This window comes from Mytilus edulis, chromosome 3 (assembly GCF_963676685.1).
Source record: "Mytilus edulis chromosome 3, xbMytEdul2.2, whole genome shotgun sequence".
NCBI lineage: Eukaryota > Metazoa > Mollusca > Bivalvia > Mytilida > Mytilidae > Mytilus > Mytilus edulis.
Window position 1 is genome coordinate 82,181,132 of NC_092346.1, and position 15,132 is coordinate 82,196,263.

The 15,132-nt window shown below is 36.6% G+C and overlaps 1 protein-coding gene across 2 annotated transcripts in view; it reads right to left on the minus strand.

The window, feature by feature from the left end:
• Window positions 1-10,238, minus strand: part of LOC139517606 (uncharacterized) — a 49,874-nt gene extending 39,636 nt beyond the window's left edge. The window contains exon 1 of one of the 2 annotated variants that reach the window (XM_071308840.1): window positions 10,167-10,238. In XM_071308840.1, coding sequence (XP_071164941.1) covers window positions 10,167-10,189 — 23 coding nt within the window. In that variant the 5' untranslated portion in view covers window positions 10,190-10,238. Of the gene's footprint in view, window positions 1-9,243; window positions 9,342-10,166 lie in introns of those variants that run through there. The other variant, XM_071308841.1, reaches the window with a different exon arrangement.
• Window positions 10,239-15,132: the final 4,894 nt, after the last annotated feature.

Sequence of the window (15,132 nt, forward strand, 5' to 3'; positions counted from 1 at the left end):
TTTTTTTTACTAAAAGTACTTGACGATAGTCTTTTAAGTTGGATGATGAAAATGCATATCTTCGAAAATATATATTTATTTTGTGTGTGATAACTAGGGTTTATAATCTTCAACCACTGAAATGTTTTAGTCTGCCCTTCCACGAAATATTTAATTAGAATTTATTTTAATGTTTAAGAATTTTCGAAAATTCCACCTGACAACCGATCAGAAAAAAGTTTTAAGTTGAATCAATGCAGACAAGATCATCTACATGCTCATTAGCTAGTAGATACGTTAGTCTTTTAAAATACAACTGACATATAAGGGTCGTAATGGTGCTATGTGCATGAATTTATCGGTTTTCAAGAGCAAAATTAAAAGGCAAATTTGAATCTCAGTGAAACATAATACAGTTACTGATCAACGCAGATTGGTCTTGATTACTTTAAAAAATATGTTGAATAGAAAATTTGAAAATCATAAAAAATCCCTGGGAACAGATGAATTTTATGTACAGTGCAGTCAGTACAGATTTTTCCATGGTCACTCTCAATAGTGAGCAGAATTACACAGCCCACTCATATAAAGGTTACCATAAATTTTCTATAAAATGGGTCCATATTTACCGGGTTAATTTGAAATTGAAATCTACCAGTCAGAGCTGTGACATAAACCAGTACGAATCACGATAGGTCAAAAATGAACAATGATTTTATTCAAATAAGCGATATAAAATCAAATATAACAAAAACAAAATTCAAACTAGATGCAATTTCCCATACTGGTCACATAGAAATTGCAGGTTCCACACTGACTGTAGTGTAAGTAAAAAAAATGGTGTAGCATTCTGCTATTTTCATTGGATATTGCGGTCACGTGTTTCAAAGATTATTTTATGTATCCGAAGCCTTGTTTCTATTTTAAAGTATATTGACGCTATGTTTCTATTTATATGTATATTGACCGTCAATATAAAAAAAAATCTTGCTAAATTTAGATTTGTGACGTCATGACGACACACATAACAATCATAACGTTTATCAGAAGGAGACATCAAGAATTTTATGTTACATGCAGACGCTAAGAATACAAGAAAGCTATCGTATCAAGCTATGAAGCTGTTCAAAGAATATTAATATTTTCAATAAAATGTTAAAATTCTTGCAAAATATAATTTAGAAATACACAGAAAGAAAATTGAGCGCCATTTTCCTAATAAATCATTTACATAGAGAATAATACATGGCAAAATCCGTATCATATGTCGTATCATCCCGAGACATCAATATCAGCCCAAGGGCCTTTAGGCCCGAGGGATGATATTGATCGAGTGTGATACGGCATGTGATACGGATTTTGCCATGTATTATACGCTTTATCATATATTTCAACAGAAGAGTATTATATTATATGAACTGTTTTCTGATCCATAGCACTGGGTTACCTTCAGTTCTACTTTTGTCTTGTTTCAAAGGCCTTAAAAGAACTGCTCAACTACTTATCCGAAGCACCTGGGTTACCTTACAATTTGTGTGCTGTTGTTTTAAAAATATTTTGTTTATTATTGTATTAATTTGTGTGTTTTGTATTTTTCATAGTTGCATTTAGTGTGCCAAAAAATATGAAAACTTGACGTTCGTGACGTCACATACAATGTGAAAACTCGACGTTCGTGACGTCACATACCAAACAATGACGTCATTCAAAAAATTTACCTATTTTGAGGAAAAATTTTCTTAAGCAAAAAAAAAAAACCAAAACTGACTGTTATGTAAAAAAAAAAAAAAAAAAAAGTAGGGGTGTGATAAAGGGTATGCGATAAAGGGTAGGGGTGTGATAAAGGGTATGCGATAAAGGGTGCGCATCAAAGTTGCGCGATATGGATTAAACAGCAGGCTATTTATCACATATGCAAAACTACTGTATTTACTACTAAACATATGATAAATATGTATTATAATATATAAATGAAGGACTTTCACTCAGTCAATACGTTATATATGGACCTGTTAGATTATATTGACACTCGGACTTCGTTCTCGGTCAACATGATCAATATAGTCTGAACAGGTCCCTATATAACGTATTGATATCGTCAAAGTCCATAATTGATAAGTATTAATTGTGATGCATCAGCATATGCACATCAATATTTAGTCAGGTATGCCCAAAGTCAATACAAACAGTAAAGTTGACACCATTCATTGCTGAGAAACACAAAGGAATACTGGGGACACTGGTAAGCTATCGATAATGTCACGACAAGGTCCTAAACCATATGGCCGAGATCCTTGATGTTTAGAGAAGGAAGAAGAGACCAGCAACAACAGAGGCAACGAATATCAGATTCGTTAGAAAGGGAGATACAGGTCATGTGCAACAAAAGTCACAACAGCACTTCACCTTGGACATGGACAGTGAATGGAACATGAGGGCTGATATTGGCAAAAAGCCCTGAATGTGTACAGAAACCCCTACGATCAGACATTGTAGTTTGGTCAAAGAAGCCAAAGATGATAGTATCAGTAGAACTAGAGAGAGATGTGAACAGGCATACCAGCGGAAGAAAGAGAAGTACACAGAGCTGATGACAACCTGAAGATAGAGAGGTTAGAAAGTGTGGCTGTTCCGAGTAGAAATAGGCTGCAGATAATTTACTGCACAGTCAGTTTACAGGCAATTGGAGTAGTTGAAAAAGGCACGGAAGACAGCAGTAAGACAGTTAGAGGAAGCAGCTGAAAAGGCACAGAAGACAGCAGTAAGTTATAGGAAGCAGCTGAAAAGGCACGGAAGACAGCAGTAAGACAGTTAGAGGAAGTAGCTGAAAATGCACAGAAGACAGCAGTAAGACAGTTAGAGGAAGCAGCTGAAAGAGCACGGAAGACAGCAGTAAGACAGTTAGAGGAAGCAGCTGAAAAGGCACAGAAGACAGCAGTAAGACAATTAGAGGAAGCAGTTGAAAAGGCACGGAAGACAGAAGTAAGACAGTTAGAAGAAGCAGCTGAAAGGCACGGAAGACAGCAGTAAGACAGTTAGAGAAAGCAGCTGAAAGGGCACGGAAGACAGCAGTAAGACAGTTAGAGGAAGCAGCTGAAAAGGCACGGAAGACAGCAGTAAGACAGTTAGAGGAAGCAGCTGAAAAGGCACGGAAGACAGCAGTAAGACAGTTAGAGGAAGCAGCTGAAAGGGCACGGAAGACAGCAGTAAGACAATTAGAGGAAGCAGCTGAAAAGGCACGGAAGACAGCAGTAAGACAGTTAGAGGAAGCAGCTGAAAAGACATGGAAGACAGCAGTAAGACAATTAGAGGAAGCAGTTGATAAGGCACGGAAGACAGAAGTAAGACAGTTAGAGGAAGCAGCTGAAAGGTACGGAAGACAGCAGTAAGACAGTTAGAGGAAGCAGATAAAAAGGCACGGAAGACAACTGTAAGACAATTAGAGGAAGCAGTTGAAAAGGCACGGAAGACAGCAGTAAGACAGTTAGTGGAAGCAGCTGAAAAGGCACGAAAGACAGCAGTAAGACAGTAAGTGGGAGCAGCTAAAAAGGCACGGAAGACAGCAGTAAGACAGTTAGAGGAAACAGCTGAAAAGGCACGGAAGACAGCAGTAAGACAGTTAGAGGAAGCAGCTGAAAGGGCACGGAAGACAGCAGTAAGACAGTTAGAGAAGCAGCTGAAAAGGCACGGAAGACAGCAGTAAAACAGTTAGAGGAAGCAGCTGAAAAGGCACGGAAGACAGCAGTAAGACAGTTAGAGGAAGCAGCTGAAAAGGCACGGAAGACAGCAGTAAGACAGTTAGAGGAAGCAGCTGAAAAGACACGGAAGGTAGCAGTAAGACAATTAGAGGAAGCAGTTGATAAGGCACGGAAGACAGAAGTAAGACAGTTAGAGGAAGCAGCTGAAAGGTACGGAAGACAGCAGTAAGACAGTTAGAGGAAGCAGATAAAAAGGCACGGAAGACAACTGTAAGACAATTAGAGGAAGCAGTTGAAAAGGCACGGAAGACAGCAGTAAGACAGTTAGTGGAAGCAGCTGAAAAGGCACGAAAGACAACAGTAAGACAGTAAGTGGGAGCAGCTAAAAAGGCACGGAAGACAGCAGTAAGACAGTTAGAGGAAACAGCTGAAAAGGCACGGAAGACAGCAGTAAGACAGTTAGAGGAAGCAGCTGAAAGGGCACGGAAGACAGCAGTAAGACAGTTAGAGGAAGCAGCTGAAAAGGCACGGAAGACAGCAGTAAGACAGTTAGAGGAAGCAGCTGAAAAGGCACGGAAGACAGCAGTAAGACAGTTAGAGGAAGTAGCTGAAAAGACACGGAAGACAGCAGTAAGACAGTTAGTTGAAGCAGCTGAAAAGGCACGGAAGACAGCAGTAAGACAGTTAGAGGAAGCAGTTGATAAGGCACGGAAGACAGCAGTAAGACAGTAAGAGGGAGCAGCTAAAAAGACACGGAAGACAACTGTAAGACAATTACAGGAAGCAGTTGAAAAGGCACGGAAGACAGCAGTTAGACAGTTAGAGGAAGCAGCTGAAAAGGCACGGAAGACAGCAGTAAGACAATAAGAGGGAGCAGCTAAAAAGACACGGAAGACAACTGTAAGACAATTAGAGGAAGAGGTTGAAAAGGCACGGAAGACAGCAGTAAGACAGTTAGTGAAAGCATCTGAAAAGGCACGAAAGACAGCAGTAAGACAGTAAGTGGGAGCAGCTAAAAAGGCACGGAAGACAGCAGTAAGACAGTTAGAGGAAACAGCTGAAAAGGCACGGAAGACAGCAGTAAGACAGTTAGAGGAAGCAGCTGAAAGGTCACGGAAGACAGCAGTAAGACAGTTAGAGGAAGCAGCTGAAAGGGCACGGAAGACAGCAGTAAGACAGTTAGAGGAAGCAGCTGAAAAGGCACGGAAGACAGCAGTAAGACAGTTAGAAGGAGGAGCTGAAAGGGCACGGAAGACAGCAGTAAGACAGTTAGAGGAAGCAGCTGAAAAGGCACGGAAGACAGCAGTAAGACAGTTAGAGGAAGCAGCTGAAAAGACACGGAAGACAGCAGTAAGACAATTAGAGGAAGCAGTTGATAAGGCACGGAGGACAGAAGTAAGACAGTTAGAGGAAGCAGCTGAAAGGTACGGAAGACAGCAGTAAGACAGTTAGAGGAAGCAGCTAAAAAGGCACGGAAGACAACTGTAAGACAATTAGAGGAAGCAGTTGAAAAGGCACGGAAGACAGCAGTAAGACAGTTGTGGAAGCAGCTGAAAAGGCACGAAAGACAGCAGTAAGACAGTAAGTGGGAGCAGCTAAAAAGGCACGGAAGACAGCAGTAAGACAGTTAGAGGAAACAGCTGAAAAGGCACGGAAGACAGCAGTAAGACAGTTAGAGGAAGCAGCTGAAAGGCCACGGAAGACAGCAGTAAGACAGTTAGAGGAAGCAGCTGAAAAGGCACGGAAGACAGCAGTAAGACAGTTAGAGGAAGCAGCTGAAAAGGCACGGAAGACAGCAGTAAGACAGTTAGAGGAAGCAGCTGAAAAGGCACGGAAGACAGCAGTAAGACAGTTAGAGGAAGCAGCTGAAAAGACACGGAAGACAGCAGTAAGACAGTTAGTTGAAGCAGCTGAAAAGGCACGGAAGACAGCAGTAAGACAGTTAGAGGAAGCAGCTGAAAAGGCACGGAAGACAGCAGTAAGACAGTAAGAGGGAGCAGCTAAAAAGACACGGAAGACAGCAGTAAGACAGTTAGAGGAAGCAGCTGAAAGGCACAGAAGACAGCAGTAAGACAGTTAGAGGAAGCAGCTGAAAAGGCACAGAAGACAGCAGTAAGACAATTTGAGGAAGTAGTTGAAAAGGCACGGAAGACAGCAGTAAGACAGTTAGAGGAAGCAGCTGAACGTTCATCTTGCTGATGATGGCATCGCCGATTAATTATTATGAGTATTGTAGTTCTTTTATCCATAATTTTGATACATAAAGTTTCGCCTTCGAAGATGGCCACAGAAAGCGAAACATATTGATGCAAATCCCGCGTCTCTATCTTTCTGTATAGTTATTCTTATATCAGATGCGATGAAGATATGAATGCTACAAATTTTGTTTACTAATGCCTTATGTTTCAATGTCATCATTTTCCATCGTCCTTGATTTCATTTTTCGAGTGTTCGCTCGTGTATATCCTGATTGTAGGATGTCCAACTGGTTTTACTACCGGTTGGAAGAAGACAAAAGGAGGACAATTTTGCTATAACCTAGTCAACTCTTTGGGTTTTGAAATGCATCATGATTAACACTAAGACTTTCATGGACTTGTTTACACTTTTGCTCCAAGACATCAAAGAAAAATGAAAGGAGTAGGTCCGGTAAGGGCCGGTTTTGGCCTCAAAATTCAAGTTCATCTGACGAATTATTATGGACACTTTTTAAACACTTAAATGTCTATTTCAATTGATTCAATTATATTTTGTGAAAGATTTCAACTGATTCACTCATTAAAAACGCTCCGATTCAAGCTTGATTATGAAAAATCTATCAAATATGCCAAAAACTGTCACTTTGCATATGGTTTTTGTAAAAAATTAAAGTTGCCGCATCCGTGTTCATCCTCGAACTTTATATATGTTATGTATTATCATTAAACACAACTTACATTTCAATATCAAGAATGAACACGAATGCGACCACTTTCATTTAAGACGGAAACCGTCTAAAATTTAACTAAAATGCTGAAATTGTGAAGATTTCAGTAATTTAGCATTACTTAATGATGCAAGTACCCGATATATGTGCATTGTAATGCCAAAATAAGCCTATATTTATGAAGCAGAGGCATTATACCTTCCAAAAAACAACTAAAAGTTTACATTTACACAATTTTGTAAAACTGCTATATTTTGGGGCCAAAAAGGGGTCTTACTGAACGTACTCCTTTGAATCAATTTTGTAAACCATGATAGATTACCATTTGCTTTTTGTTACTACTTTCATAACCTTAATTATTAAAATGAAACGTTTTGAAAATTCGTATTGGTGACAACCTCCTGAATTTTTTTCTAGATCTGCCCCTAAACATTCTAAAGCTTATGAGACACGTACTATCCACACTGATCTGTGTCCACACTTGTTCAAGTTACATTGTTTTATTTATAACTTGAAATAAAGAACATCAAACTATATCGCAATTATAATCTGCTATAATGTATGTTTAAGACCATCTTCCTTCGGCGTCATTCCGTTGTATTCACCAAAAAGGTTGAGTCTCTACTCGTTTAATTTATCCCTCGAGGCAGTATAAATGTCATTGACGTTCACTGTAAAATATTTCATTTTTTCTAAATTTTCAGATTTTCAGATTTTAATCGTCAAGGCAGTTTTAAGTGTGACCAAAAGGTGATAACATTGATTTTTCAACTTCAATATAAATGCGTCGGATTTCATTTTTTATTAAGATAAAATGTAGTACTTGTTACCCAGAGATTTATATACCTATTGAGCTTACTAATACATATAATGCGTTACCATTGGTGGCAATGCCTTCTGTTTTCTCCAGAGATCTTATTTTATTTATTTTTATCATTTCAAAAAGTAAAACCCAACAGAGGGCGTTGTAATAGTCTTTACATGCAACCATCATTTCAAAAAGTAAAACCCAACAGAGAGCGTTGTAAGAATTATCTTTACATGCGACCATCATTTTAAAAAGTAAAACCCAACAGAGCGTTGTAAGAATTCTCTTTACAAAAAAAGTCAGAAGATAACTCTCTTGTCAGATTGACTGTCTATTCGTACAAGGAGACCTGGAATCAATATACCAAAAACCTCATATAAAAAATATTTTATTTGAAACGTTTTTCCGATGTCATTCTTTGGAGTTTTTCGTTTTACTATATGCTAGTCAAGAGTGATTAAATCAAAGTGTTAAGTACAACAGTGTGGTGTATTCAATACGATAGACCAGTAAAGTACAACAGTGTGGTGTATTCCATACGATAGACCAGTAAAGTACAACAGTGTGGTGTATTCCATACGACAGACCAGTAAAGTACAACAGTGTGGTGTATTCCATACGACAGACCAGTAAAGTACAACAGTGTGGTGTATTCCATACGATAGACCAGTAAAGTACAACAGTGTGGTGTATTCCATACGACAGACCAGTAAAGTACAACAGTGTGGTGTATTCCATACGATAGACCAGTAAAGTACAACAGTGTGGTGTATTCCATACGACAGCCCAGTAAAGTACAACAGTGTGGTGTATTCCATACGACAGACCAGTAAAGTACAAGAGTGTGGTGTATTCCATACAACAGACCAATAAAGTACAACAGTGTGGTGTATTCCATACGAGAGAACAGGTTCCAAATTTATTCAGACTTAATTTTTTCAAAATATTGTGGGGTTGCCAAAAAAAATTATAATAGCTAATTATAATACAACCGGGGTTTTTAAGCAAACCTGGGGTAAGTTAAATTGGCGTTTCTCACGAATAAATTTGGTTCTATTACATAAAACAACTGAAACCATTTGTTTTGGAGCATTTATTGTTCGTTTAATTTATCTTTTACCCGGATAATAAATAAAGGTCCGTCCTTGTGATGTGATATGAGGTCTATTAGGTTTTTGAGTGTCCAATGAAAACATTCCTAGTTTAGTATGACATTCGGAGTTTAGTATGACGTCCATTATCACTGTACTATTATGCATATTTTAGGGGCCAGCTGAAGGACACCTACGGGTGCGGGAATTCTCGCTACATTGAAGACCCATTGGTTGCCTTCGGCTGTTGTTTGCTCTATGGTCGGGTGGTTGTCGCTTTGACATATTCACCATTTCCTTTCTCAATTTTATTCATTTGAAGTTTGCATTTATAGTATTGGTTCCTTTTTCAGAAGGATATGACATAAAAAAATAAAACACGATTTTTTATTACTTCTTAATAAATAAAAAGGTAATGGACTCGCAAAAAAAGAATTGAAATATTGTAATGCAATTAAAATGTGACTTTGAGAAATATAAAACAAGATGTTGGTGTACGTCAATGAAACAGCAACCGAACAACGCAAATAGCTAAAAATCTTCTACAGGTAGGGACACAGTACTCCCGACTAAAATCCAAATTATATAAATATAACTTTTCTGTTAATAGTGACTGTACTTGAATTGAAACAATATTTGTGACTTCACAAAGTTGACATCAGACAGTTTTGACTGCTGAAGTTTAGCTCTTTTAATTAAGTAATATTATTATTTTAATATTGACTTTAAAAACTAATTTACCTCATGAATGTTATTCCAGAAAATATATCTGAGATTCTTTCACATTTAAAACGATGCCATGTCTTGTTTCATAACGGCCATAAGCACGTCGGTTTGACAACTACACCACGTTTAACATTACAATTTTATTTAATTATGACATCAACATACTAGTACATACTTCCTTTATTTCTATGGTACATTCAACCTATGCCAACATTTTGAAACTAGTCGGACTATGTGCTCTACGTCGTCGTGCCTTTATATATTTTCAAAATGCAAAATTTAGCAACCTGACATCTATGCGCACTAAATTGGTATATATACTAACACCAGATACATGATGTTAAGTTGAAACTAAAAAATAAATATAGCTCTAAGAAATAAGTTTTAAAGACCCTTACATTAGCTACTAGTATATACGAAATGAGAGACAGGCGGTCAAATGGGAACGGGTAAAAAGAGTATGCTTCCGGCATATTGTTGTCGGACCGAAATAAATATCAAGCGTATAAATATGGTAATGTTCTATTTACAAGGCATATGTTTGAATACGCAGTTCATAGTGGAATGTATAATTGTGAAATCTCAAAAAAGTATATCAATTCCAACTCAAACGACAAAAAACACCAAGACATTAAAAAACCCGTATTTTCCATTTTTTTAAAATATCAATTCCTAATGAAAAAAGATATCATCAACACATTCAATTACCTACATTTTTACTATTTCGTGTATAAATGTTTTTAGAAATTGGACAAGATTAAATAAAATGAAAGATGGTAGAGTAAATAAAAAAGTGTTTATATGGGGAAACACATGTAAAAAAGTGTTTATATGGAGAAACACATGTAAAAAAGTGTTTATATGGGGAAACGCATGTTTTTTTTTTGTTTTTTTTTCCCATCGCATGCGGTAGCCCCGCTATCAGGTCGACCACGTACCTTCTCAGCCGCGGGTAAGCCATTTATATGGATAGTCGACCTTCGTATGGATAGAAACAAGTGCCTGTGATCTGTAAATACAAAATGTTAAACCAAATTAATGAATGTCAAATAAATACTACTACTGTAACAGTTCGCTGGCAACAGTTGTAAAAATCTCCATCCGTGCGGAACGCTGATCGATTAAATTCCTTTAGTTGTCTAAGTTGTCAAGTGATAAAGCAATACACATTCGCCTTCACAGGTTTGCTGACCGTGCATGATTCAGTTGACATTTGTAAATTGACTTTCACTAATATTATATAACATCATATTTAGTATGACGTAGTATGAGCCTCCCGGTAGATGTGCGTATTATGAGAAATATAAATTTCAAATATACCTTTCAAATATCAGGGTTGCACAGTCGTAAATTCGCTTTTATAATATACATTATAGCAGTTGGCAAGGAACTGTTCTAGGTCAGGTGTTATTTAATAAATGATATCATTGATATATTGGATAATCGAGTGTTTGGCCAGTAGAAACATCCAAACGATCAGATGCGTAGTGTACAATAAAGAAGTATCATTTCCGTCATATAAAGAACAGAGAAGATTATGTTTTCAGTTGCATTGACATAGCACCAAAATATTTAAAAACTACCAATAAATATAAAAGTGACTTTCAAATTTCAACTTAAGTGTGAATGAATATAAATTCATGTCTATCATAGTGTTAACGGGTGTCACATGTGAAGCTGGATCTGTTTACCTCTACAAGGTTATTGAGATAACCCCCAGTTTATTGGGTTGGGGTTTGTGTTGCTCAGCCTTTAGTTTATATGTTGGGTTTTGTGTGCTATAGTTTGTCTTGTAAGTCTTTTGGTCTGTTTTGTTCTTTTTTTGTTTGTTTTTTAGTCATGGCGTTGTCGGTTTAATTTTTGACTTCTAAGTTTGAATGTCCCTTTTGGTATCTTTCGCCTCTCTTTAAATGTTTTCAACTAAAGTAAAACAGGATGTTGAATGAGTGACACTATTTTCAATTGTAATATTATGAAATAAAATTCACAGTTACTTGTAGAGAAAATTGAGAGAAGAATTAAGCGGCATGATATTAAAATCAGTGCGGACAATTTGATTTTGAAAACTCTAGGACCTGACTACGACATACTTGGTGAGGGCACCATTGTGCAAATCTTCTATCCATGTAAGCTAATAATTTTCCGTTATTTGTTTAACGTCAATTCGTATTTAATGATTTCAAATTCTAGATGTATTGCTTTTCGAACGTTAATACCAAACAGCATACTACAGTATGTAATCGGATGAGATAGACTTTGTACAGTGAGTGATTTTGTTAATTTTTTACATAAAAATAAAGTAAATTAAAGTTTTTATTCTGGTTCATGGGTTTCCTTATCAGTTGTTGTCCATACACCATTATCGTCAGGGGCGGATCCAGGATTTTGCAAAGGTGGTGCGATTTTTTTTTTAATTCCCCGAGCGGAGCGAGGCGAAAAAGTTTTGGGACCATTTTTTGGCTAAAAAACATAAAATAAGTGTAAAATGCACGTTTTAAACGGTTCGTGACGTGGGGCATGTATATTTTATAGTTGCTGTTAAGTGTAAGGGTTAGACATTTTTGATGTTGTATTCTCCCCATAAATTGTCTATCATAAAATGATAGTATGGGTCAAAAGCTATGAACTGATATATTTCATGTGGGACTTGTCAGTAAAAAATAGACATGGAAAATTCTCGCTTGTTGTATGTTAAGTTAGCATAAATTCACAGATTTCCTGTTGTAAACAAGATACACGCCGCGCTATTCGGTGAATTTTACAACACGAGTGACACGAGTTAAAAAAGATAAACAATATAAAAAAGAAGATGTGGTGTGATTGCCAATGAGACAACTATCCACAAAAGATCAAAATGACACAGACATTAACAAGTATAGGTCACCGTACGGCCTTCAACAATGAGCAAAGCCCATACCGCATAGTCAGCTATAATAGGCCCCGATAAGACAATGTAAAAGCAATTTTTATACAAATGTTTGGTTGATATGTTTTACCCAACAAAATTGTAAATTAACCATAGGCTACGAATGAGTCTGAAATGACAACGAATTTATGAATGACGGTCGACAAATGGAGACATAAATCCCACACCCAGCAGGCAGGTTGCAGTCTGATCTTGATAACAGTATTCAATATATCAGTTCATGCAAACCCCCGTCCTAAAAAAAATACGCCCGTTTTTTTATTCATTATATTCATTTAATGCTTTATTATTCTGTTGGAAATTTTCGTTCAAAAAATGGACAAGATTATTGTTTTCAATCCAAATACGGCCAGAATTTTTGTTTAAGGCAAAAAGTAGAGTAAGATTTGTTCTCTCAAATATCTCAGACTGCCTCCTCAAACAAATGGTTCGTACCTTGCACTTTAAATCTATCCAGAGCTTATACTGACTGGGGATAATTATTCAGTTATGTTATTTTAAGATAGGCGCGGGCGTTTGGGGTTAAACATAATTTCGTAGGTAAATAATATTAATGTGGAACTTTTTTTCATGAGAGTATAATAGAGTATAACTTTATGTTTGGTTGAATTGTGAAATAGAAGTCAATACGTTCTTGCTCACTCCTTTGTCGCCTTGAAGGTGTCATGATTTTTCATGCTCAGAATTGCAAATGTGTTCCTGTAAATTGAATTTCAAAATGACTGAGGGACGTTTTTTCGACGAACTGGTCAACTCAACCATACCGAATCACTCTACTGTGATGCGACTGTCATATAAGTGAGAGGTTTAGCGCTATAAAACCAGGTCAAACCATCATTTTCTACATTTGAAAATGCCTGTACCAAGTCAGGAATATGACAGTTGTTGTCCATTCGTTTGATGTGTTTTATCATTTGAATTTGCCATTTGATTAGGGACTTTCCGTTTTGAATTTTCCTCGGATTTCAGTATTTTGTAATTTTACTTTTGACATAATCAGTAAATAATCAGTAAATACTGAAAAAAAAGAATTGTCTCATAAAAATTAAATACACGGGAAATGGCAAAGTTCACGAAGTCTAGTCTAATTCTTTTTTCGCCAGTATTTACTGATTATTTACTGATTATGTCAAAAGTAAAATTACAAAATACTGAAATCCGAGGAAAATTCAAAACGGAAAGTCCCTAATCAAATGGCAAATTCAAATGATAAAACACATCAAACGAATGGACAACAACTGTCATATTCCTGACTTGGTACAGGCATTTTCAAATGTAGAAAATGATGGTTTGACCTGGTTTTATAGCGCTAAACCTCTCACTTATATGACAGTCGCATCACAGTAGAGTGATTCGGTATGGTTGAGTTGACCAGTTCGTCGAAAAAACGTCCCTCAGTCATTTTGAAATTCAATTTACAGGAACACATTTGCAATTCTGAGCATGAAAAATCATGACACCTTCAAGGCGACAAAGGAGTGAGCAAGAACGTATTGACTTCTATTTCACAATTCAACCAAACATAAAGTTATACTCTATTATACTCTCATGAAAAAAAGTTCCACATTAATATTATTTACCTACGAAATTATGTTTAACCCCAAACGCCCGCGCCTATCTTAAAATAACATAACTGAATAATTATCCCCAGTCAGTATAAGCTCTGGATAGATTTAAAGTGCAAGGTACGAACCATTTGTTTGAGGAGGCAGTCTGAGATATTTGAGAGAACAAATCTTACTCTACTTTTTGCCTTAAACAAAAATTCTGGCCGTATTTGGATTGAAAACAATAATCTTGTCCATTTTTTGAACGAAAATTTCCAACAGAATAATAAAGCATTAAATGAATATAATGAATAAAAAAACGGGCGTATTTTTTTTAGGACGGGGGTTTGCATGAACTGATATATTGAATACTGTTATCAAGATCAGACTGCAACCTGCCTGCTGGGTGTGGGATTTATGTCTCCATTTGTCGACCGTCATTCATAAATTCGTTGTCATTTCAGACTCATTCGTAGCCTATGGTTAATTTACAATTTTGTTGGGTAAAACATATCAACCAAACATTTGTATAAAAATTGCTTTTACATTGTCTTATCGGGGCCTATTATAGCTGACTATGCGGTATGGGCTTTGCTCATTGTTGAAGGCCGTACGGTGACCTATACTTGTTAATGTCTGTGTCATTTTGATCTTTTGTGGATAGTTGTCTCATTGGCAATCACACCACATCTTCTTTTTTATATTGTTTATCTTTTTTAACTCGTGTCACTCGTGTTGTAAAATTCACCGAATAGCGCGGCGTGTATCTTGTTTACAACAGGAAATCTGTGAATTTATGCTAACTTAACATACAACAAGCGAGAATTTTCCATGTCTATTTTTTACTGACAAGTCCCACATGAAATATATCAGTTCATAGCTTTTGACCCATACTATCATTTTATGATAGACAATTTATGGGGAGAATACAACATCAAAAATGTCTAACCCTTACACTTAACAGCAACTATAAAATATACATGCCCCACGTCACGAACCGTTTAAAACGTGCATTTTACACTTATTCTATGTTTTTTAGCCAAAAAATGGTCCCAAAACTTTTTCGCCTCGCTCCGCTCGGGGAATTAAAAAAAAAATCGCACCCCCTTTGCAAAATCCTGGATCCGCCCCTGACGATAATGGTGTATGGACAACAACTGATAAGGAAACCCATGAACCAGAATAAAAACTTTAATTTACTTTATTTTTATGTAAAAAATTAACAAAATCACTCACTGTACAAAGTCTATCTCATCCGATTACATACTGTAGTATGCTGTTTGGTATTAACGTTCGAAAAGCAATACATCTAGAATTTGAAATCATTAAATACGAATTGACGTGAAACAAATAACGGAAAATTATTAGCTTACATGGATAGAAGATTTGCACAATGGTGCCCTCACCAAGTATGTCGTAGTCAGGTCCTAG